This window comes from Lycorma delicatula, chromosome 4 (genome assembly GCF_047948215.1).
Source record: "Lycorma delicatula isolate Av1 chromosome 4, ASM4794821v1, whole genome shotgun sequence".
NCBI classification, from domain to species: domain Eukaryota; kingdom Metazoa; phylum Arthropoda; class Insecta; order Hemiptera; family Fulgoridae; genus Lycorma; species Lycorma delicatula.
In genome coordinates, this window is record NC_134458.1 from 34,378,178 (window position 1) to 34,405,407 (window position 27,230).

Consider the following 27,230-nt stretch of genomic DNA (forward strand, 5'->3'; position numbering starts at 1 on the left):
AGCTTTACAAAAAAACAAACTATCTTCAGTTAAGTGGATAGTGTGAAATAAGAACAGTAATAATAAAATCTTATGTATAAATAAAACAGAAAATCTCTAAACAAAATTACCAAAAAATACAAAATTATAAATAAAATAAATTTTTAAGAAATAAAAATAACTGGCAAAAGTATAAAATCCCCTAAAAAATAACAAAAATTTTATACTTAAAATATTCAAGAATAAATTAATCCTACAATTAACTGCAATTCAGGAAAAGTAGAATAAACATAAATAAATCGCTAAAAGAAAAATAAATATAATAAAGAAGAGTTACAATCCACTATCTACTACTGCTTGTACTAAATGAAGCTTAATAGAAACAATTAGGCAACAATGAACCCACAGGTAAGCACAGAGGGAGAAAACTAACCTATTCAGTGATTTTTCCCTCCTATTAAATGAATTATTTTTTGTAAAAAAAAACCTCTAAAAATCTAAAAAACAATAACTTTTAGAAAATACAGGATGTCCAGGCTAAAGGTATGCAAAAGTAACAACTTATATTAAGAGAATCAGTTAGTATAATTTAATAACTTTATTTTTAATAAACACAGTAATTCACCAAGCTTTAATGTACATTAATAAAGTTCAATATATGCACCTTTTTTAGTTCAGCAGAGCTAAAAAAGTCTGGTCTAGATTATTCTGATTTATGCCAAGTGTTAAGGAGCATCTGCGGTGTTATTAGACCAACAGCTTCAACAATTTTTTGTTTTAAATTATCCAAATCTCAAACTTTTCTTTGGTACATACAACTTTTAACAAATCCCCAAGCACAAAAGTCCAAAGGAATGATATCTTGAGATCTAGCTGCTCATACTAATGGACCTCCTTATCCGATCCAACACCCAGGGAAAGTATTGTTCAGGAACATGGTAACATCTCGATGAAAGTGTAAAAGAGATGGTGGAGCACCATCTTTTTGGAAACTGAAGCCTGCAAGATATCTGAGAAAAGCAATGTTCTTAAGCATGTTACAGTATGTGTATCCTGTCACAATGGGCTCCATGGAAAAAAAAGACTGATGATGCCATTTTTATACAGTCCTACCCAGACACTGACTTTCAGTTTGTCCCTTTAATTTTCAATTACGGTATGAGGAATTTCCCCAAATTCGAGAATTGTGTCTTGTTAATTTTTCTGCGTATATGAAAGGTTACCTTATCTCTAAATAACAACATATCAAGATAATTAGACTTGTTTTCGATGCGGTGCATTACCTCTGTAGCAAAGTGACATCATGGAAGGTGATTATTTGGTTTAATGTGATGAAGGAGTTATAAACTGTATGCTCGCAATTGAAGGCACTTGTGAATAAGGAATTTGCAGTTCATAACTAGCCACCTAATTAACTTTCTAGGACTGGCAGTGAATGCATCATGTACACAATCCACAATCTAGTCACAAACTGAAACTTTTGGATGATCTCCAGTTTGTGAAACCAAGCTTTCAGTTTACAACTGTATTGTGAGTTGGCTTGCTTGCGCATGCATATTCTTCTGACCTTGAGAGTACACAACGAATCATATAAATCATTTTCAGGTAGTTACATTTACAATTTTTTTTTCTTTTCCCTGTTGCACAGTAATTTAAAGAGGTACTATTATCATTTTTGAAACTAGCTGTGGAAAACGTTAAATGGGCACAATTTTGTTATGGTTGTCAGTCAAATAAATTATACATCAATTTTTTTGGTTTTAAATGCTCTTTAAAATGATGTTTATAACTCTACCTTTTACTTTTAAAATTTTTAAATTGCTCTTCTGGGGGTTTTGAGTATCGCTATCTCTTGCTGAAAAAAAATAATAATAGGTAAGTAACCTAACAACCAGATGATTAAAAAACTTCCAAGTTAAAAAAAATTAAAAATAAACAATTATTAATAAACAGCATTTAACAGTATTCCTGTTTTGTTTAAATTTAACAATTGCAACCAAAATTGCATAAGAAAAAATATTTTGATATATAAATAAACCAAATATAATGGAATTTAAATGCATCATTTAATTACTTCTGTAATTTAATTTTTTTGTATCTTACAATTACCAACATATCTTTAAATGCTAACCATAAAGCGTCTCAAATGGAGAATAAAATTGTGATATAGTTGAAGCAGCAATTGTAACTGCTCGTGCTATTCTTCTTCTTAAAATAGAATATGGTTCATCGTAAATCAACAAAAGTGGATATTTTCTACCTTCAACAATTAGTGAACCTGCAAAAAAAAATTTGTTAACTGAAATTATTAATTGAAAAAAGATTTTAGAACATGCGTATCCCTTGAAGAAACGCCTCAGTAAAGTAATTGTGGTGAACGAGATAAGAAACAGGTAAAACTTATTACGAATCTTCCAGAGGCATTTAAAATTTTTCAGACAAAGTGAAAAAATATGGAAGCGAATCATAGGTACACAAAAAAAGGCTGGATAGCAGAATTCAGGCAACAGAGATGAGGTTTTTATATAGTGTATGTGGTTGCACAAGGAGGTACAGGATCAGGAATGAGGAGATCATACAAGAGGGCTTTCAGTACAACCTTTATACGACAGAATAAAACAAAATAGACAAAGGTGGTCAAACCAATTGAGTAAGATGACGCAAGAGAGGATACCAGCAGCTTATCAACCTGCGGGAAGAAGAGCTGTGGTGAGACTAAGGAAACAACGGGTATCAGAACAGGTCTAGATAACCTAATCCCTGTAATGAAGAAGAAGAAAGTAAGAAAATATCATTTATAAAATGCTGCTTAATCATTTCCTAGATGAATATAATTTTTTTGCAAATTTCAACAATAGCTTAAATTAAATATTAAATCTATATAAACTAATTAAAAACAAATAAAAAATACCTGTTTAATAATTAAGTGTATTCCACAAAAGTACACTTGTTTTCTCTATTTCTAAAAATGATTACAAAGTGATAAATAAAGCTTTAAACACATTGATAAATCTTGTTTTCATTATTACAAGGGATATCTCTAAAGTAAAGACTGCTGGGAAATTTCTCTCCTTAAGGTTGGTGAACCTGTGTCATTCATAGCACGCTAGTAATGTACACACTCCAGATCATGGATACCACACATCTCACGAATGGTCAAAGTGAGATGTACAAGACTACATTTCATTTACACTCATACACATCATCCTCTGAAGTAATACCTGTAACGGTAATTCCCAGAGGCTAAACAGAAGAAAGAAAGAATGTAATTACACACTATATTGTTGTCTGTAAGTTGTCGCGTTATAGTATCTTTGATTACATGTGTTATTACTTATAAAATGAATAGCAAAATCATGATGGCGCCAACTGTGAAATACGTGGAGTCATACATTTTTTAAACCATCAAAATGTTAAGGCGACTGAAATTTATAGGCAGTCGGTTGCTGTGTACTGTGATAATGTAATGAATGAAAGAAACATCCGAAAATGGTGTGAAAGGTTTAGAAATAACAGAATTAATGTGCACAACAAATAAAATTCAGGGAGACCCTCAATAATCACAGAGAACTTGAAACGTGTCTGAAATCAAAAAAGATTGTTGCTCAACGATTTCCAGCCTAGCCCTTCTTTTAACTTATGTTTCAAGAGCTATTACTGGTCGCACTGTTCATGACCATTTAGGCTTCAGAAAGGTTTGTTCACGTCGGGTGCCGCACGTCTTAATGGAGCGTCACAGAAAGGTTTGTACACGTTGGGTGCCGCATGTCTTAATGGAGCGTCACAGAAAGGTTTGTACACGTCGAATGCCGCACGTCTTAATGGAGTGTCACAAAAAAGTCCGAATAGGACCTGGTCTGTAATTTTTGATGAGCTACACAGAAAAAGGTGATGAGTTCCTTAATTTGATTGTCACTGGTGATGAAACATGGATTTCGTATTACGCGCCAGAGAGAAAACGTCAGTCAAGTGAATAGCATCATCCTTAATCACCAACTGGACCGACAAAGGTCAAGCCACAGCCATTTGGACACAAACTGATGGCCACAGTCTTTCAGGATCGATTTGGCATATTGCTGATCAATTTCATGCCGCCTGGAATGACTATAACTGCAGAAGCCTTATAGACTTAGTTCCTTTTGATTACCATTTGTTTGGGAAACGGAACGAATTTTTGAGTGGTAAGCGATTCGCGGGTGACAATGAATTTAAAAATGCTGTTTTTTAGTGGCTAAATGGACTGGTGACAGAAGAATACGATGAGGGTATACTGAAGCTGGGGTATCGCTACAATAAACGTCTTAATTCATGTAGCGATTATATAAAAAAGTAATATAAGGTATGTAGTTTAAGACAAATAATGAATATTTGTAAAGTTTTCAGAATAAATATTTTTACAACGAAACAGTTTTTACTTTAGAGGTAACCTCTAATATACTGACTACACACTTCCCTTGTAAATCATACATTACTTCAAAAATTGTATTTTTTATAGTCATCAATTCATATGGTTACGCACAATATGACACGCAGTCACTTGTACAAAGGGATATTGTAAATACAGCTGTCATATTTTTATAAAGGAACCTAATTATAAAATATGGTTTATACTGTAAACATTTTCTTTCACGTTTTTGAACAGTTCAGAGTACTAATTCTGGAGATGTTCATTGGAATTATTATTTTGTAAGATGACAGTTTACTGGAGACTAAACCAGAAAAAGAACATTTCACTACGTTAAGCCCACACTGCAGTAAGGAGAATGTTGAAATGTTAACTGAATTGAATACAGGTTTTCCATGTGCTAACTAATGCTGATTATTTTAAAGGGTACAACACTATTGTCAATGGTTCAAGAACTTCATTACAGGCAAACTGGCATTTTAGATCAAATGTTTTTCATAGTTGTACGATGGTTCACCTTGGTTGGTATGTTAATAATCAGAACTACGGCACTTGGGATACTGAACCTGCAAATTTTCTTTAATTCTACCCTGCACCCACAAAAGATTGACTTATGGTGTGTTGTTAGTTTCAAGGTGATGAACAGTAGGAACCTTATTTTTAAAAAAAAAACAAAAAACTGTGGATGCTGCTATCTACCAAGAAATTAACCAACAGTTCATAATCTCACAGCAAGAGGATGAGCATCACTGCTGGTTACAACAGGACAGTGCCACTTCCCATACAGTTCGGTCTATTATGCAGATGTTACAGGATTTTTTTTGAGGAAAGAATAATTTCTAAAGTACCGTAAATAACAAGATTCCCTGATCTGACTAGTCCAGACTTCTTTCTGTGGAGTTACTTAAAAGAAATTGTTTATAGAAGCAATCCTTGTATGCTGTAAGAATTGAAGACAAACATCTAACAAGAGTAGCCAGAAACATACTCAAACATGCCGAGAAGTGAACAGAAATGGTTGGACACCATTTTCAACACTTGTAAATTATAATCTAGGTGTTTGCCAGCAGTGGCAGCTCTTAGCTAAAATTAGTGGGGGTGCTGCTCCAGAAACTTCTTTTCTGGGTCTTTTCAAAGTCATGGTTAAAGTTTTCTGTAAAATAATAAAAGCTGAAAAAAAATTAATCAAATTGAATAGCTTGAAGCAGGAGAATAATCTAATTCTACATTTTATCGCATTCAAGAATGGTACATGGTTTTTAAGCATATTGTGCTTAAAAATTAATAATATGTCTGTTTAAAAACACTATAGTCCAACGGTGCTTAATTTAAAATTTCTTTTAATCCAATTTAATACATAGTAATAATAATAAGCTAAAATAAATAGTAATGTAATACACAAATTTTAAACAATTTTATAATATTAATATTCTAAAAACATATAAACATAATAAATTAATGAGTATTAACTATTTACTTGTTTTTGTATATCCCAGCTGAAATGATGTTAAAAAAATGTATATAAATACATTACAATACGAAATAATTATAATTATAATGCGATAACTTAACATTTTTTTAAATACATTTCTTAAATGAATTCCTATGATAGTCCGTTTTAAATGAGATCAGTTTTAAAAATAAAAAGATTGAGATAATAATCTATTAAATACCCAGTATAATTCAGAAAATGATCTACATAGTTACAATCATATCTGATAAGTTCATTAATTACAACAGTGTTATGTCATGTCACTTAACATAATAAATGATATAAATAAAAATGAAGGTTGTGACAGTAGAATGGAATTCTTCCTTAATTTTACCTTCCTAAACCTTTTTTGGTATATAAAATAAACAAGTTTTTATTCTAAAGTATATGATTCATATACTTTAGAATAAGATTCTATACGATATATAAGATTCTATATGATTCATATACTTTAGTTAAATAGAAATACATAAAGATCCTAAATATATAAAATAAATCAATTCATAAAGAGTTAATGAAAATTATATAAGAACATTATTTATATGCACATTAAATGCGATGAAGAAAATTCGGGGTTTTTTAAATAGTATTAAAAAATTCAAACATAACGTCAAAAAGAGATCTTTCAATTATATTTTAAACAAATTGGTGGGGAAATGTTTGAACTGGATTTGTAATTAAAAATGATACAGAAACCATAATAAGTTAAAGTATTGTGTATAGAGATGGATATTGTTATTTTTAAAGAATAATTGAAGATTCTTTTATGCAAATATTGCACGTTTATAGAAATAACAAGGTTAACTAAACGTTTAAAATTTTCTAAATACTGATCTACAAGATCATACGGGTCTTTTCTATCATTCCCTTCCCACTTTTTTTTATCCAATTCACTCATATTTGCATGAAATTATCAATGTTAATTTCGGTCGCGCATTTTTAATTGTAGAAATCAACTTTCGATCTGAAAAACATGTACTTTATTGTTTCTCCCCCTCCACAAAAGTTTTCAAGTTTTTCACCTGGAAATAGCTCAAAGTAGCAGGAAATATTGTTAATAATAATAACCAGGTTGGGAAATAATCCAATCATCCGATATAACCATTTACTTTATAAATATAATCTAACAAAACTTAACTTATGCTCACTAACCTTACTAATTAACAGTACTGTTTTGATTTAAATAACCATGACTATCAACCCATTTTTTTCTTTTATAACCTATTTTAAGAGGATTTTTCAATAACGAATCGGCACAGACTTCACGCATATAATTCTTGCAGTCTGTAAAGGGATCACAGTTCATTTAACGTTTATAATTGAAACGAATATCAGCTAACAAGAAATGATGTAAAGTAATCGACAACACTGATGTAAGTAATCGATGTTTCTTCGAATCGTAACTAAAATATCGTACTCTGTAATTAATCTACCTAAATAAACAGTAACTTTGGTACTATTTCTTTAAAGAAAATAAATGCAGGTAATCAGTATTCCTAAACAACGCCGAGGTCTTTTCTGTGATTCCCCAAAATATAAAAAATGGTTTCTCCATCCCAAAATGAAGTGACTATCATTTTTTGGCTATTTTCCCAACGATTCATAATGAAAAATATAAAAATTGGGAATAATAAAAATACAGATCAAATTATGAAGGTCAAATACTAATCTGTCTGCCCATTTTCATATCTGGAAAACTCGCTTCTGACTTGTAGAGCAAGCCCTAACACAGATTATGATCTATATCAGATGTGAAAATATTAGAAGAAAAGATTCTGAGAAGAAAAAATTATAAGCTTTTGAAATGTGGTGCTATAGAAGAATGATAAAAATCAGATGGATGGATAAAGCGATAAATGAAGAGGTATTGTGGCAAATCGATGAAGAAAGAAGCATTTGGAAAAATATAGCTAAATGAAGAGACAGACTTATAGGCCACATATTAAGGCATCCTGGAATAGTCGCTTTAATATTGGAAGGACAGGTAGAAGGAAAAAATTGTGTAGGCAGACCATGTTTGTAATATGTAAAACAAATTGTTATGGATGTACGATGTAGGAGGTATACTGAAATGAAACTACTAGCACTAGATAGGGAATCTTCGAGAGCTGCATCAAACCAGTCAAATGACTGGACAAAAAAAAGGGGTAAAATATGTAAACATAACAAATACTTAAAAAGGTATTGATGACAGACTTAGTGTTTGTTAGGCACTTCAAAGCAAAATAAATTTGTTTATCCTTATTCTTGTTTTTTTTTTTATACTGAATAGGTTAAGGACATTTATTAAAAAAAATGAAAGTGATTACAATAAACATCACTTCAAGTAATAATACATATATATTTTTCACAATTTAAAATATAAATAAATGAAATAATGTTAAAATAAATAGATATTAAATACAAAAATTATATTTCTGTATTTAAAAATAGACTGTACTAGACAGAATGCAGTTTAGACAGCATTAGAGTTACAGAAAATACAGTTTTTATATATTTACAAAAATTAACCAAATATTATTATATTTGTGCAATATGAAATATACTAATACACAAACACAAAACAATAAATGAAAAGATAATTTAAATCCAACAAATCTTTGCTATGTTACTTCCTAAATGCATTTCAACTCAAAATTGTGTGGAACCATAATTATTATTAAACTTTTATGAAAACAAACTCTAGTCATCAGCTACCTTAAATTGAAAATAAATATAACTAACTATTAACATAATATTTCTTGTGTAAAAATTGATTTTTCACAAAAAAAAATATCATTCCCTGTAATTAATCTATCTAAATAAATAGTAACTTTAGTATTATTTCATAAGAAAAAAATAATAAAAATAAAACATGAGTGTTTATAGTATCCCCTCACTTTTGATAACCTGATCTAGTTTGAAAAATATTTTGTTAGTTTTAAAACAATGTAAGTTCTGTTTGTTGATTACCTTTGATATTTATGACTGCCATCTTCTCTAGTCTACAGTAACTATCTTCAGTTAATTAAAGATATATTAATATAATATATTATAATCGGTTTATAATAATGTATTTAAATGATGCATTAATTGCAAATATTTTCCTGTTATTTGAGAAAACTTCTAGAAGATTGCAATATATTCTAAATTTTTATTACTATTACGAGGGATGACTGAAATGTATGCATACAGGGATCATATCAGGAAAATAAAATATCGTATAAAGCGACAGGTTCTGCTGTGTTTTTAGTTTTCCCCTACCGCTAACATTTCAAAACTTGTGATCTATGACCACTCATTTTCTGTCGATTGCTATTACGACTAATCATCAAAATTAATAGATTCAAAATTACCCCTGCATTAGGCGGCAAGCATCTCCACATCGATAGGACACATTACTCCACAACTAGGCAACCTTATCACAGTAGATGTCACGCAAACTCACAGGAAAGAACAAACTTTCAGAAAAAACATTGTAAACAGTTTCTGAAACTTATTGTGACAAGGCAGCTTACCTTTTGTACAGGTGTTCAAACAATTCAAACATACTCCTTTAAAGAAGCAAGTACTGTTTAATGTATCTTGTTTTTTTTGTATTGATTTTTATCCAATTTAGTAGTTAGCTAGAAGAGGTTAATTTGAAAGTACTATCCCAAACGAGTGTCAAACTTCGCAAGAGTTACAAAGCATTAATGGCTATCATTATAGGCTCATTGCGTAATGTAATTGTTACAAAAAATTTTCTTTCATTTGCTAGTTATGATTGATCTAACAATCAAGTACACTAAAAAGGTTTCTGTAATTTGAAGATAGTCCCGTACCTGCTGAAATATATTGATCTTGCTTACCTTTTATTCTAACACGGTAGTTTTAACATCCATAGCATATCGTTGTCATTAACGTGACTAATATTGGTTAACATTTGCCATAAAATCTGAAAAGTAAAATATATATAATATTTAAAAAATTGAAATTAATTTTATTTATATATTAATTTTGTAAAGCGATTTAAAATATTTATACCATAAAAATATAATAAATATTTATTTTTATTACATGAACCTGATGTATAATGCATTGTTGCATAATCATCTTATTATTATTCTTTTGCTTCTTTGAAAAGGGTGTCTCCATTTCTTTCATTACTACATTTCACTTATTCTTCTTAAATTCTACTTCTATGTTAATTGATTAATTTTATTAGTTTTATATGTAATAAAGTTTTACCTTAAAATGTATTTTTTTTCAAATATTATTTTCTTTGGTAAGATTAAATTATTATTTTTTTTTTTTTACTATAACATTCTGTTTTCCAATTAACCGCAATGAGTGATCGTTCAATAATACATCAATTCCATCTGCAAATATTATGATAGCTTAAGTTATTCAATGTAAATATCATATTATGAAATTAAAAAAATAAAATTCAAATTTAAAAAAATTACAGATTACAATTCAGTTCAATTTTTCTATTAAAAAATAATTTATGTTTTAATAATGTATATTTCAATTTAAAAAAAAATCCAGTAATAGTAAAATGTAAAAAAAACACTTTTACTCTTTCAAAAATATTGCAAACTACTTGGTTGACAGAAGACAGAAAAAGTGTAAAGTAAATGTATGGACAAAACAAGTCTTCTTAATAGAATTGGATATTATTACTGATTAATTGGTGGTTAGCCTGTGGTAACCATTTCTAATCCCAATTTTAAAACCATCCCGCTTAATGAAATGTATTTGGTGAAGGGGTTTACTAGTCTCAAAATATTTCTGTTACTTTAATATATCATTAAGAGCAAATTGTAGAAGGGGCAATTTTACAATCTTATTTACTTCTCCAACTCTAGAATAATAATTGATATTCTATTTGTAAAAATTAGTCAAAGAAAAAAACATGTACTCTATAAGTAAGACGTAATTAATACAGTAGCTGTTTCATTTTTTCCAAAATCAACAAAAAAATAATTAAATATTGGATTGGCCTTTTACGCTGAGATTGGATTAGTCGTCCCAAGGAAGAAATACAATCATTTTCATTATCTATCAGCTTAATAGCCCAGTTACATTCTGCTGGCACAGTATAATAATGTTTTTAAAATGAAATATCTATCCTATTGGAATTTAACTAGTATTACCAAATTATTAGAACTATTAATAATAATTAAACGATTAATAATTTACAGTAAATAAATTCCAACAGGAAAAATCAGTATCTAGGACACACATTCCCAAAACACAGACAAGTATTTAATTCCATTATATATGGTCAGCCTAATTTAACACATTATATTTAAACTAAGCACTTATAACGAAAATAATCCTTACTACATACCTGTATCATCAGGAATACTTGATGTAGTTGATCGATAAGCCGACAGTTTTCTTATAAACTGTAGTTTCCTCGTAATACAAATTTTTGTGTTGTTTAATTGCACCAAAACCAGTTATTTTAGTCAGTTATTTCTTATGGTATTTTATTCAGTTGTCTCTAATATTTACCCACTTCTTCCATAAACAGTTCCCTGGAAAAATTTTATTTATTTATTCATTATTTCTCCTCGTTAATTGTACTTAAAAACTAGTAAAAGTTACTTATTCTAAAGTTTCTTCTTATTAGAGTTCCTATATCTAGGTTCGACACAATTGGTTGTTACAGTTTCTTTTAAAGAGGAAGAGACATTAGGTACTCCTGAGAAAAAAATAAGTGTGGGAGTTACAATCACATCATTTTAATTGCAATAAATGAATAAAAAAAATTATATCATATAAAGGCACTATGCTGTCTATGACAAAATAAGTGAAATAATACTTATAATTATTACTTACTCAAGAATTAACACCCAACGTATGCCAATAAACCTTGTTAACATAAGAATTGAATACAATAGAAGTTTACAGCATTTTAACACTCCAAAATGCTGAAACAAATTTTATTTGTTTCAATGTTTGTAAATAAAAAGTATAAAGTATAAAGTAAAAAATTAATTTTTGCTTAAAACAAAAGGGTTGCCCATGAATGGGCTCAACTATATCTGCAATCACGTCTCGAATTTTTTTACAATATTTTAAAAACATCGTAATTACTGATATTTCAAACAAGTATCAAATATTAATCTGGATTAGATATGTGGACGATATATTGATCATATATAATCCAATGAAAAATGACAACATATGATTATTTTAAATATACTTAAGTATAACAGAGACTTAAAATTCAAATTTGAAGTGGAAATTAACAGGAAAATACACTTTTCGGGCATTGAAATTGAAATAAATTGAAACATTAAAGAAAAAGTCGTTAAGAGGAAATCAACCATAAATCACACCTCTATACATGAGGAATCTAATCATCCATGATCAAAAAAATTGGCTCTTATAAAAATTTAATTTTTAGGCTGTTGCAATACACAAACAATAATAACCCAGATAAACTCAAAAATGAAACAAATAGCAGTTTCCAATGGCTTTGCAACATTACAGCAGAATAATAAATAAGTTACTAATATATTTCAGAAGAGAGGCAATTCTAATACAGATGACCATCTTTTTTTCTTTTTCCTGTTTAGCCTCTGGGAATTGCTGTTCAGGTATTACTTCAGAGGATGAATGAGGATGATATGTATGATGAGTGTATGTCAAAATGAAGTGTAGTCTTGTACCATCTCAGTACAACAATTCCTGAATAGTATGGTTAATTGATTCCCAACCACCAAAGATCCACTATCTACCTGCCTTTACAAGAACTTGAATGCTGGAATTCTCAAATTCCAAATCAGCTGATTTGGGAAAGACGTGATCACTACTAGATAAATCCGGTGGGATAAAGCTGTCCCTCTTTTTTTTTCTGTTTAACCTCCAGGTTCACCGTTATATAGCTGAGCATCTGCTACAATATAATCATACTATACCGACTTAGAAATTTTAGAAACATACGGTAACATAAAAATAAACTTCTTAGAAAAATACTACATTTTTAAATTCAACGCATAAAATGATCATCCAACAAGTATCTTTTGAAGAAGATATTTTGATTAAAGCCCCAGTAAATTACAACTATTCACATAACTCATATGCTGCTGATTTTTATGGTTATTATTCAAAAAATTATATATATTTTCATTTGTTCATTTAATCATAACATCGCCATAATGTCATTAACTTTTGATACGAGTTGTTTGCGAAAGTACATTTGAAGGTTTAATAAATTGATTCTTCAACTGCGTTTTGGTGTCAATTTAATTTATTCAACTTATAATATTATATCAATTAACACAGCGGTTATTGTGTTCAAAAAGTATTTTTTTTTTTTTTTTTTTTGTCTTCAGTCATTTGACTGGTTTGATGCAGCTCTCCAAGATTCCCTATCTAGTGCTAGTCGTTTCATTTCAATATACCCTCTACATCCTACATCCCCAACAATTTGTTTTACATACTCCAAACGTGGCCTGCCTACACAATTTTTCCCTTCTACCTGTCCTTCCAATATTAAAGCGACTATTCCAGGATGCCTTAGTATGTGGCCTATAAGTCTGTCTCTTCTTTTAACTATATTCTTCCAAATGCTTCTTTCTTCATCTATTTGCCGCAATACCTCTTCATTTGTCACTTTATCCACCCATCTGATTTTTAACATTCTCCTATAGCACCACATTTCAAAAGCTTCTAATCTTTTCTTCTCAGATACTCCGATTGTCCAAGTTTCACTTCCATATAAAGCGACACTCCAAACATACACTTTCAAAAATCTTTTCCTGACATTTAAATTCATTTTTGATGTAAACAAATTATATTTCTTACTGAAGGCTCGTTTAGCTTGTGCTATTCGGCATTTTATATCGCTCCTGCTTCGTCCATCTTTAGTAATTTTACTTCCCAAATAACAAAATTCTTCTACCTCCATAATCTTTTCTCCTCCTATTTTCACATTCAGGGGTCCATCTTTGTTATTTCTACTACATTTCATTACTTTTGTTTTGTTCTTGTTTATTTTCATGCGATAGTTCTTGCGTAGGACTTCATCTATGCCGTTCATTGTTTCTTCTAAATCCTTTTTACTCTCGGCTAGAATTACTATATCATCAGCAAATCGTAGCATCTTTATCTTTTCACCTTGTACTGTTACTCCGAATCTAAATTGTTCTTTAATATCATTAACTGCTAGTTCCATGTAAAGATTAAAAAGTAACGGAGATAGGGAACATCCTTGTCGGACTCCCTTTCTTATTAGGGCTTCTTTCTTATGTTCTTCAATTGTTATTGTTGCTGTTTGGTTCCTGTACATGTTAGCAATTGTTCTTCTATCTCTGTATTTGAACCCTAATTTTTTTAAAATGCTGAACATTTTATTCCAATCTACGTTATCGAAAGCCTTTTCTAGGTCTATAAACGCCAAGTATGTTGGTTTGTTTTTCTTTAATCTTCCTTCTACTATTAATCTGAGGCCTAAAATTGCTTCCCTTGTCCCTATACTTTTCCTGAAACCAAATTGGTCTTCTCCTAACACTTCTTCCACTCTCCTCTCAATTCTTCTGTATAAAATTCTAGTTAAGATTTTTGATGGATGACTAGTTAAACTAATTGTTCTGTATTCTTCACATTTATCTGCCCCTGCTTTCTTTGGTATCATAACTATAACACTTTTTTTGAAGTCTGACGGAAATTCCCCTTTTTCATAAATATTACACACCAGTTTGTATAATCTATCAATCGCTTCCTCACCTGCACTGCACAGTAATTCTACAGGTATTCCGTCTATTCCAGGAGCCTTTCTGCCATTTAAATCTTTTAATGCTCTCTTAAATTCAGATCTCAGTATTGTTTCTCCCATTTCATCCTCCTCAACTTCCTCTTCTTCCTCTATAACACCATTTTCTAATTCATTTCCTCCGTATAACTCTTCAATATATTCCACCCATCTATCGACTTTACCTTTCGTATTATATATTGGTGTACCATCTTTGTTTAACACATTATTAGATTTTAATTTATGTACCCCAAAATTTTCCTTAACTTTCCTGTATGCTCCGTCAATTTTACCAATGTTCATTTCTCTTTCCACTTCTGAACACTTTTCTTTAATCCACTCTTCTTTCGCCAGTTTGCATTTCCTATTTATAGCATTTCTTAATTGCCGATAGTTCCTTTTACTTTCTTCATCATTAGCATTCTTATATTTTCTACGTTCATCCATCAGCTGCAATATATCGTCTGAAACCCAAGGTTTTCTACCAGTTCTCTTTATTCCGCCTAAGTTTGCTTCAGCTGATTTAAGAATTTCCTTTTTAACATTCTCCCATTCTTCTTCTACATTTTCTACCATATCTTTTTTACTCAGACCTCTTGCGATGTCCTCCTCAAAAATCTTCTTTACCTCCTCTTCCTCAAGCTTCTCTAAATTCCACCGATTCATCTGACAACTTTTCTTCAGGTTTTTAAACCCCAATCTACATTTCATTATCACCAAATTATGGTCGCTATCAATGTCTGCTCCAGGGTAAGTTTTGCAGTCAACGAGTTGATTTCTAAATCTTTGCTTAACCATGATATAATCTATCTGATACCTTCCAGTATCGCCTGGCTTTTTCCAAGTGTATATTCTTCTATTATGATTTTTAAATTGGGTGTTGGCAATTACTAAATTATACTTCGTGCAAAATTCTATAAGTCGGTCCCCTCTTTCATTCCTTTTGCCCAGCCCATATTCACCCACTATATTTCCTTCCTTGCCTTTTCCAATGCTTGCATTCCAATCTCCAACTATTATTAAATTTTCATCTCCCTTTACGTGTTTAATTGCTTCATCAATCTCTTCGTATACACACTCTACCTCATCATCATCATGGGCGCTTGTAGGCATATAAACGTTAACAATCGTTGTCGGTTTAGGTTTTGATTTTATCCTTATTACAATGATTCTATCGCTATGCGTTTTGAAATACTCCACTCTCCTCCCTATCTTCTTGTTCATCACGAAACCTACTCCTGCCTGCCCATTATTTGACGCTGAGTTAATTACTCTAAAATCACCTGACCAAAAGTCGCCTTCCTCTTCCCACCGAACCTCACTAATTCCTACTATATCCACATTCACCCTATCCATTTCCCTTTTTAAATTTTCTAGCCTACCAACCTTTTTTAAGCTTCTAACATTCCACGCTCCGACTCGTAGAATGTTATTTTTTAATTTTCTGGTGACCCCTTCCTTAGTAGTCCCCACCCGGAGATCCGAACGGGGGACTATTTTACCTCCGGAATATTTTACCAAGGAAGGCGCCTCCATTGTTGCTATGTGAAAATGCAGAGAGCCACATTTTCTTGGAAAAAAAGCAGCTGTAGTTTTCCATTGCTTTCAGCTGCGCAGTACTCAGAGGACTGAGTGATGTTGATACGGCCGTTTAAGTCATTGTGACTCACGCCCCTAACAACTACTGAAAGAGCTGCTGCCCTCTTTCAGGAATCATTCCTTAGTCTGGCTCTCAACAGATACCTCTCCGATATGGTTGCACCTTCGGTCCAGCTACTCTGTATCCCTGAGCACTCAAGCCCCCTCACCAACGGCAAGGTCTCATGATTCATAGAGGAGGCAAAAAGTATTAGGATTTTCAAAAAATAAAAAAGAAGAATAATATATATCTGTATAGAAAAGACATAATGTCAGCTTAAAGAAATAAACATTTGAGATTATCTTTTCCTATAAGCCATCTTTTAATAACATTTAAATTTTGTAAAAGTAACATTCTTTATTCCATCAGGTATAGTGTTGCAATGTCGAGGAGCTATGTAAAGGTAAAACCTACAAATATCTCTTTACTTGGACTTGGGTAGGTTGTAAACCCGCCAACAGTAATTTTGTTGCTTTTTCCAATTTTGATAAAAAAGATTTTTAAGACCTTATAAATTATAGGTATATCTTCGTCACGCGTATACAAGCCCTTTCTTTGATTTTTCTATATGAGCTGTCCATTTAACTCCAGAATCGGCGGGTATTCCCAAATATTTCATGTGATCAGTTTCAATGATCCAATTACAAGCTTTACAACTATTTATATGCATTTGTAGAGCCAATGGTTCCTCCAAATTTTATCTTAATTCAAAACCGATTATAACTTAATCTTTTCTGTATTCAGCTGCAAAGAGTTGTACTCAAAACACACGCTAAGCCTCTGGAGATCGTCATGGATCATCTTACAAAGTTCATTTTTATCGTTTGCCCTGTAGCTTAAAGCTGTGTCATCCGCAAATGTGTGATAGCACAGTTTTGAACACCTCCACATAAATCTTTAATGTATACTAAAAAGAGCTCTGCTGAAAGCGTAGAGGCCTGAGGAACATCACAGATGATGCAGAATTTGTTACTCAAAAAATTGCCACCTCTAATTTGCTGGGTCCTGCCTGACAAAAAGCTAGCAAACCAGTCTCTACAGATTCCTCTGAAACTAGCATTTTTTTAGGAGTCTGTGATCGACAGAATCGAAAGCCTTTCTTATATGTAAAAAAAATGCAGAGTATTTTGGAAATAATCTAGACCATTTGTAGCCCCCTCTTATAACTAATTGTCAAAAGCCTTATAAACTAACTCGATTTCACTGAAAAATATATAAACCTATTTCAGATTTAACCTTTTCATCTGCTTGGAATAGATTAAGCAAACTAATTTAATCAGAATTATTTATTATCAATTCAGGAATAATGAACATTTGTAAATGTTGAAGTGTTAAAAAATAGCACTCATATTAAAGATTCACTTATTTTGATTACTTAAAATATTCAAAACATTTTTATATATCACAGTTTGTCATTAATTATGCTTTATGTAATTTGTATTTATATGATAGTTTTACCGTATAAACAATTACTTTCGATTAGGTTTTTGTGAAATTTAATCTATTAATTTACATTTTAATTCCATTATAGGTTTAGAGCAGTTAATGCTAAAAAAATTATTAAAATTAATTTCAGAACGTATAAAAATGTTTTTTTCTATTAAACGAGGTATGTAAATCTAAAAATTACAATTTTACTTTAATTTTAATTAATACGAGTACTTCTACTTACTTTTTATTAGCATCCTTACACATCCAAATAAAATAAGATGTAAACAGACTAAACGTTTGACCACTTTTAACACAGTATGGATAGAAACACACTTCAGAAGCTGAAGAAACAGAAACAGAAATGAACTAGACCTTGTGTACGACGACTTCTACATGGTGACAGTAAAAAGTCTGATGGTTCTTGACATATTCAAAACTGCCTTTCACTGGAAAATATTGTTATATGTATTAATTTGATTATTATAAATAAAAACATTAAATTTCATATACCACAACACAATTTATAACTGCTTATAAATATTTCAGGTGGTACTTCAACCGGTTAAGTATTTTTTTCATGCAAGCTACTAATTTTTTAAACATTCTACCCTCAGTTCAAAACATTTTTTAGGTTCATACATGCCTTTTTATGTTGTTGCTAATGTATTAATATTTCATTAACAAAATTTTAACGCTAAATTATTTTGATTTAACAAAAGCACTTTTTACACAAAAAAGTGCTACCAAATGTTTGAAGCTAAAGTACCTTGTATTTTTTTACATATATACATAGTTGTTAGGTTTTTCTTTGCAATACTAATAATAATTAATAACAGTTCATTATCTTTGTTTACGTAATAAAATTTAACTACAATGAATCCAAATTAATTACTGTAACTATTATTTTTAGTTTTGGTTAGAAATAGATATTACATGTCGTTATTTGTAATCAAAGATTTTATTTTTATTTTTTATAATTCATATCATGTAGTAACTTCATTAAAATATTGCGAGGAAATAATTTCCAAGAATTTATATTTAGGTAAATTTTTTTCATATTGTTTTATATATATATATATATATATATATATACACCTTATCTTAATAAGGTTTTTAAATTTTTTAGCAGTTCACACAGAGCGCAATAGAGTTTCGCAAATTCTAAGATTATTACAATAGTATTTATGTGAAAATTTATCTCAGGCATATTAATGAAAAACTTATTCTAATTACCTAATAATTTGATTTTCTAAAAAAAGATTTATATGTTTAAAAATTCAACATTGACTTACCTCTTGATGTTAAGAGTATTAAAAATTTCACCATAAGAAATTATTGAAATAAATAATGTAACAAATACTGACTAATTTCATTATGAAAATTATGTCTTTACTAAATCTTTGATTAATGAAAAATGTTTTCCATATTATTATCTTAATTTCAACAATATGTTTAATTTTAATGATTACTATGGTAATTTTAACAAGTTAAAGAAAATTTTAAAATTTAAAAAAAAAAAAAAATTTAAGTTATTTAATTAATTAAAAACTGCAACAAAATCATTATAAGAACCTTCTTTTAAACTGAATTATTGTTTAGTTTTACAAAAACAGTTTCTTTGTCTGGTTTTGTAGGAATGTACTTTGTTCTCAGTATAGACTGTTTGATTCTCTTCCATTAGAACTGATATGTGAAGTAACACCAAACAATTCAGTTTGTTCTTCACTATGATTAGTATACCAGTGTTCTTTGGTAGTTGGGTTTCAATTAACCACAAATCTCAGGAATGGCAGAACTGAGACTGTACAATACTACACTTCATTTACACTCATACATAATCTCATTCATCCTCTGAAGTAATACCTGAATCATAATTTCCTGAAGCTAAACAAGAAAAGAAAGAAAGGCTATGTTCAGAGCAATTGAACAGGGTAACACAGCGTACCGAGCCTGTGATTGCTAAGTTGAGGAGGCTCATAACCATTCACAGGGGGTCCATATTCATCGAAAAGGAGACTGATTTTGTCAGTTGCAATGACAATTATTTTATACGCGGTCACGGCGTGGGCTGAGGGCTTTGATAAGAAGAAGAACCTAAATAAGGTATCTGCCCTGCAGAGGAGAGCTATGATAAGAATTATGTCTGCATATAAAATGGTATCAAAAAATGCAGTAGAAATCATAGTGGGAATAATCCCTGTCAGGCTTTTGTTCTGATGCTCCGACAAGTTAACTGTAGGATACCTAGAACTGAAGCTAAAAGACAAATGCTTGAACAATGGCAGGCACAGTGGGAAACATCAGACACTGGACGCTGGATCAGAAGGATAATTCCCCAAGTCAGCATATGGATAAACAGGAGGTACGGAAAGGTGAACTTCCATCTCACACAACTGTTAGCTGGATATGGTGTGACTGGGACCAACCTCCATATTCTGGTAGGCAGATGACTCCAGACTGCCGATACTGTTACGAAATTGACTCAGTAGAGCAGTCGATAGTAACATATGTAACATATGAGACAAGATTAGGCACCCATCTGGGATAAGTAATTGCATCTGGAAAGCACGCTGCAGTACATGCTAAAAGGAAAACATGAATGGAATACTGTAGCCTCTGGATTACTGTAGCAGTAACCAGAATAATAACAAATCAAGAAGAGAGATGCTAGGTAGTGGGGTGGGGACTGATACTGGAGGTAGGGAAATACTTGTATTTCCCAACAAAATAATTGTTTGTTTTTTTGAGCAGGGCAGCCCAAGGGCTGCCCTGCTCAAGGGAACTGGTTTGAGACATGGCACAAAGAAAAGACACAGTACCGACCTACTGGGTGAGCGATCCCCACAGGGCACCACATTGCCGGATCCTGGGGGGTCTCAGGAGGTTACAGGCCACGCAAGCACTGAGGAAGCACAATCCATATTCTAGATCATGGATACTGGTGCTCTTTGATGGTTTGGTTTCAATTAACTACACAGCTCAGGAGTGGTCGATCTGAGACTGTACAAGACTACACTTCATTTTCATTAATACACATCAACCTCATTCATCCTCTCAAGTAATATGTTAGGATGGTTCCGGAGGCTAAACAGAAAAAGAGAAAGATTTTTCTTCCTCTCAAAAAAACAAACATTTTTGTAATACAAATAAAACTGATTTTAACAAAATGATACTTTATCAAAAAAGGTAAAACACTACATTTATACTATAAAAATTTGTTATTAATTTAGAATTTTCTTTAAAAAAAGTACATGTTATATATATGTAATAGACAGTAGATATGAGTGCAATAATAATAAATAAACAATTTTAAGCACTTCATATAATAAGCAAAAAATAGAAAAATTTATTACAAAACTTTTACCGGCTTGATTTTGTTGTTTAATAAATAATTTAACCTCAACATAATTGTGACAAAATACATGCTCGATTCTGTTTTAAAAGTTCATTTGTCTTCCTTTATAAATTCCATTTTCTACATGCTCTTTCAATAGCAAACCAAACAAATTTTGATATTGTATGACTGTTGTTGGATTTGAGATTAGGCTAATTTTGTTTGAGAATAAAAAGATTGTAAACGGTACTTTAAATTTTATTAAAATGGTCTAATAAAGAAATCAATGAGATAACAGCTGACATAGTACAACTGTAAAAAAGATTCTTATAATTACATGTAATTTATATAAACCTTTGTTGATCTGAATCAAGAACAATTCCAAAAAGTCTGATTACCGGGTTTCAACTGTGTCTGAACTTGACTAGACAGAAAAGGTAAAAAAATATGTTTGATTTTTCAACATTTACACCTACAACTCTATGAAAGCTCTTCTGTCATCAATATTTGTAATTTTCAGATTTTCTAAACCCCATTTTGTTTTATTTAATGTGGCTTAAACAATAGTATCATTAGTAATCAGCTGGTAATAATACAGCTGCTGATGCTGCGGCATTCCAGTTCAAACATACAGAGTAAAATTTCTTTAATTGTCCTCTGAAAGATGTCTCACTCCTGATAACCTTTAAATACAGCAGAATTCTTTTTAATGCGAAAGGGGAAGTCTTTTTTCTCTTGAATAACCTTTATTTTGTAAAAAAAACATTTGATTAGAGTTTCAGCGATTTGAATTTATATTTTGTTGATGGGATATGATTCTTTCTTAGACTAGAGATAATTTGACAGCAAAACAATAAATTTTAGTATGGATTCAGTACATTAAATTTTTTCTGATACATAATATATAATTTAAAATAGAATCTCAACTCATTATAAATTAGGTTGTTTCTGGCCTATAATGATGCTGGAATAGTTCTTGAAAGGAAATTATGTGGTAAAACTCTTTGAAAAGAAATTAATACGATTATAAAATATACTCTGCATTCTGCATTTTTGAGTTTACTTTGACATAATTGGAGAGGCTGAACGTACCAGAATTGTTAGGGAACTCGAGAGAGCGATTCCTTTCTTGATCTGTGAGTCAACTGGATGACTCCCAGAGAATGGACTATCATGGCTGGCTTCCTCCATTTCCTTGCCCTGAGCAGAATGGTTGAAGGGGTATAGTAGAGTAGCAGCACCCCGCATGGCTAGGGGCGGCCTGGGCAGTTGATTGGCCGGAAACCACCGGGTTGCTCTAGTGGTAAATGCGTCTTTCCCAAATCAGCTGATTTGGAAGTCGAGAGTTCCTGCGTTCATGTCCTAGTAAAGTCAATTATTTTTACATGGATTTGAATACTAGATTGTGGATACCGGTGTTCTTTAGTGGTTGGGTTTCAATTAACTACACATCTCAGGAACAGTCAAACTGAGACTGTACAAGACTACACTTCATTTACATGCATATATATCATCCTCATTCATCCTCTGAAGTATTTTCTGAATGGTAATTACCGAAGGCTGAACAGGAAAAAGAAAGTCGATTGGCCGGAGGTAGGTGTATTGGCATCGAGCCACGGTTAGTTAGTAAAAGTAATGGTGATTATTGTTAATGTTAGTCGTTGCACTGCTGAGGGCATGGGTTCCTGAGGCAACCATGAGATGTAGTGTCGTTTTGACAAGGACAATTTTTGAATGAGCAAGCATCACTGTCAGCGGGATGGTGACTGCACTGCCGAGGACATGGATTCTCATGCAGCTGTGAGGTGTATGTAGCGGCATCTTGACGATGATCAATACTAGCAGCTCGATATAAGTGTTTTAATACAATACTAACCAATTATTGCAATAAAAATATAAAATATAAAAAATAAATAGTAAACTATAAGAATTAATAAATCTTTCATATAACATAGGTAGAAAATATCTACCTTTCTTTTATAATATTAACAATTGCAACAATTCAAAATAGATATCAAAAACTATGCTATTAATTATTCAGACCAGATGCTTGGGGGTCTTCCAGGCCCATTGCACCTGGCAACTTTGACTGTACATATTAATTACTCTTACTTAGACAACGTATTTGGCAAACTTGTTTTGTTTCTTAGCAACAGATTTTGTAATAACTTATTAATGAGGTCCGAAGGCCCCTTCCATGAGCACGAGCAGATTGGCTTCACTTCAGCCAGAAGATATACCTCCATCGAAGCGCATTAATACAGGGGATTGCCATTTTAATTTCATCTGTTCAATTATTTATTATCTTTTTTAAAATTTTAATGTCACATTATTAAGGTTACATTATTAAATGTATTTAAAAGTAAACTGTTTAGCTGACCATCATTTCCACCAGCAGTGCTATTACTTACCTTTTCTGCAAAAGTCATCCACCAGTATCAAAATAATTACAGTATAACTGATAAACATAAAACTTATTTAGAATTATTTACAAAAAATTAGTTACTTCTTATTGTATATCTTCTCGTAAAAAAAAAATATATTACATCTATATTGTTAAACTATAACAGTGTTAAATCGTTAAAAGTGTAAAACCATTGGTAAAAAATGAATGTGGACCTACTTTAAACTGTTATAAAAGACCTTACTTATAAGAGAATAATACATGTTACTTATTCAAATGCTTAATATAAACTACATTATACTATTTGTTCTTTATGACTTATTTAAATATTTAATTCTTACAATTTATGTAAGATGGCAATTTTTTTTTGATTCTCCAACTGTGAAAGCATACTTTTTTAATAATAATGATTTTACCCTAATATTATTATTTCAGATTTATACTTTCAATAAAATGCCTAGAAATAAGTTAAAAACAGACTTAAGAGAAAAATTAGTTTGCAATAATTATGGATGTACAATATTCTAAGATTAATAAAAATCAAATTACTTTAATTTTTTAACATGACTACAGAAAAATGCAAACATAAATCTAATCTTAAAAAAATCATTTGAATGATTGAAAAGAAAATTGAGGCAAGTAAAGGATAACTTCCTAGTATGATGAAGTTAACTGTCCCTGTTTGGGATCAGTTTGTGAGAGCATGAATGAAAGAAACACTACTTCAGGATTAATTATTCAAACTCAAACTTTTCAAGCAGCAAGAAAACTAGAATTGTAAGAAGGAGAAAACTTTTGTAGGGAAAAACAGATTCAAAGCATTGAAAGACAGGCTTGATTGCTTAAAAAACCATATGGCATGGTACAGAATTAATTTTGCATCATGGCTTAATGATATGACAAAGTATTATGTGCCAAAATAGAAGAGTAAACAGTTTCCATTGAAAATACAATTAAATGAATGGTGGTGTCATAATGTAAGTTATAATTTCATGAGCGATTATATTTTAAAATAAACTAATAAGAAATATGCTATTGTTATTGCTCACCCGCAGCAGGTTTAATAAATTCTTCTTTTGATTCCAGACATGTTGCAGCATCATTTAATGATGCATTGACCCAAATTAAGTAAGAACAGATTTATTTATTTATCCACTCAAGCAACTAATGCCCAATTGCAGGTATCACCCTTGTTTTCTTTAAAGAAATGATTTCATAGCTAATGAAAAACGCCATGTATGACTGGGATCCAAACTCAGCACCTTCCAGTTGGAAGATGGAGACAACCAGTCATGAAGGTCAACATATGATTAATTATGATAATCCCACGTTTTTACATTTTTATCTATTTATTTATTTATCTATTTTCTTTTTTTGGAATCTAGTTTCTTTATTTTATTGTATGTAGAAAGTAAATCACATATACAAAGTGCGCATTTTTTACCAAAAATAAATATATAATGTATTATCATTAACAATATTTTGGAGCGCTGTTGTTTTCCCAAAACAGATGATTTAGTACTTTATTATGAATTCTTATAGATAAAAAAAAAAATGAAGTGGCAAATGTAAAATGAACAAGTTACCATAAATTTTAGCATAAGACCCATTAAAATGTCAGAATCATTAGGACATAGGTTAGTGGAAGATAAAAATGAATATTATTAATAAAAAAATGTTTAATTCTTCAATAGTGGTCTTTCACCAGAATAGTTTAAATACAGGCGTACCATTAAATTAAATATTAATGCCAATTCCTGATACTTAAAGAAAAAAATGGATATAAAGAAAGAAAAAAAGAAAAAAAAGGATGGACTTTTGTTTAACATAAAAATTAATTTCAATTTCGATTCAGTTCTTTATTTATGGTCTAATCCTTGTTATATAGAACACTACAAATAATCCATTTTTATGAATTAATTCTTATTGATCTACAATTTGGCAAGATTAAATTTAGTATTTGGTAAGATTTAAGTAGACTTATTAAATAGAAGATTAAAGAGAAAGATCTTTTTCTTTTTTAGAGTGTATTTATGAAGTCAGGTTTTTTATTTATAATATTTGTAGAACCATAAAAATTATTTCTGGCTGTATAAATATACAAAATTTAGATCTTAGAATTAATAAATAAAAATTAAGTAATTAAGCAACAAAAAAGAAAAGTACCTTCATAAAAGTGAAGTTTTTTTTTCATTAAATAAAAATGAAAACTGTTCACTTATTTATTTGTAAAAGCACATACAATATCACCAAAAGACCTTCCTTTACAAATTAAAAAACCATTAATATTCATCTAATTAGTGAAAATAAGTTGAGAAGAAATTAAAAGGCATTACCCATTTATGTACAGTTGGCTATTATATTCTTTAGCTAACACATACAGGTGAATTTTAAAAGTCGGTTTCATTTATTATATTGTAGAATTGTACATTATCACAGTTAATAAAAAATAAAAATTAAAAAAAAATCAGAACAAAAATTTTGGTTAAATTTTTGTTGAACAAAATGTTAATAAAATTGAACATGTAACATAAAAGCTGACCGTTTTGATCTGCGGAACACATCAAGGCAAGTTTCAAAAAAGTGAGAAAATATTTCTAAAGTATTTCATACTTAACAATAAAGGCAATTTACCTTTCTAAAATAGATAGCTAATTTATTAATTACCAAATGCAGACACAAGCAGATTTTGTTACTAACAGAAACCTAAATTTTTTAAAACAAAAACTGAACTTCAATAAAATATTGATACCCAAAATAATTAATAAGTAGCAATTATTAGAGCACATTTAAAAGAAATAGTAATGCATAAATAAAACATTTGGTCTACAAAGAATCAGCAAACCATCTTCTAGTGTATAGGTACTTCTTGAAAGCAAATTATTTTTATCATGTATGTTTAAAAAGTAATATGAATAAATTTTATTTAATTTAAATTAAAATAACAAGAATTATAATATGCATGTAAGCTAAAAATAATTTTTTAAAGCCTTACAAAGTGTGCGAACATTTACCTCATTAAATTCCCATAATTCCTGCTAAGTTAACCTTACAATTAATATTAACATGCATGCAAATCACATTATTTAATTGTGTACTATTTTTCTAAATGTAAAATAGTTTTTCTTAATGTAAAAATTACTGAAAGAACTTACCTAGTTTACATGTAGAATTCTTTTCTAGACGGTTGTTTAAATTCGTATAAAATACTCCTAACATACAGAATAGGTTAAACACAAATATCAAGTAAACAAAATTTGATGCGGTTTTAAAAACGCCACAAGAGATCGTAAGCAAATAAATACTATTTACCCTACATGACAACGATATTCAATAATAACACTAATATTAGTTATCAGAAAGAAAATACAGAATTAGATAATATACTATGTAAGTTTTGTTTATTTTCACAAGATCACTTTATATAATGAAAGCAACTAATATTATTATAAACAAATGTAATTTTTCATCAACGTAACACATTTTGATACATCAGTTGTTTTGACGAATTCGCGGCGCGAACCAAGTGGAGGACGAGATAGATGTACTCACAGCAATTACGCTTTTTCCATTCTCTGAACGCATTTAAAAATGAATTTTTTAATTTTAATTAATTGAAATTAAATGAATTTTTTACTAATTACAATGTACCATTGCTTACAATTGGTGTATGTATAGTTATATATCATAAACATACATAATTTCAAAGCGTTATTTATGATGAAGTAACACTTGGACAAGCGTACGGTTCATTCCAAAATTGCTACACCTATTTTGAAGGAAATATCTGAAAGTTACTTTACACAAATCTTAAACTT

The 27,230-nt window shown here is 30.4% G+C and overlaps 1 protein-coding gene across 6 annotated transcripts; it reads right to left on the reverse strand.

Moving 5' to 3' along the window:
* Positions 1-540: 540 nt before the first annotated feature.
* Positions 541-27,041, reverse strand: LOC142323255 (uncharacterized). Of its 6 annotated transcripts, XR_012756061.1 has the most exons (7): positions 26,568-27,041; positions 17,916-18,120; positions 11,685-11,776; positions 11,191-11,380; positions 10,086-10,216; positions 9,707-9,792; positions 2,024-2,257 (listed from the first exon to the last, which is right to left on the reverse strand). XR_012756061.1 is itself a non-coding variant. In XM_075362650.1 (3 exons), the coding sequence occupies exons 1-3, from the start codon at positions 5,956-5,958 to the stop codon at positions 1,740-1,742; spliced, it is 339 nt and encodes a 112-aa protein (XP_075218765.1). In that variant the 5' UTR covers positions 5,959-6,157; the 3' UTR covers positions 541-1,739. The 6 variants fall into 6 exon arrangements, 1 of the variants encoding a protein (XP_075218765.1); XR_012756059.1 differs by lacking the exon at positions 11,685-11,776 and having other exon boundaries at positions 26,568-27,034; XR_012756060.1 differs by lacking the exons at positions 11,685-11,776; positions 26,568-27,041 and adding an exon at positions 26,427-26,461.
* Between the last annotated feature and the right edge of the window lie 189 nt (positions 27,042-27,230).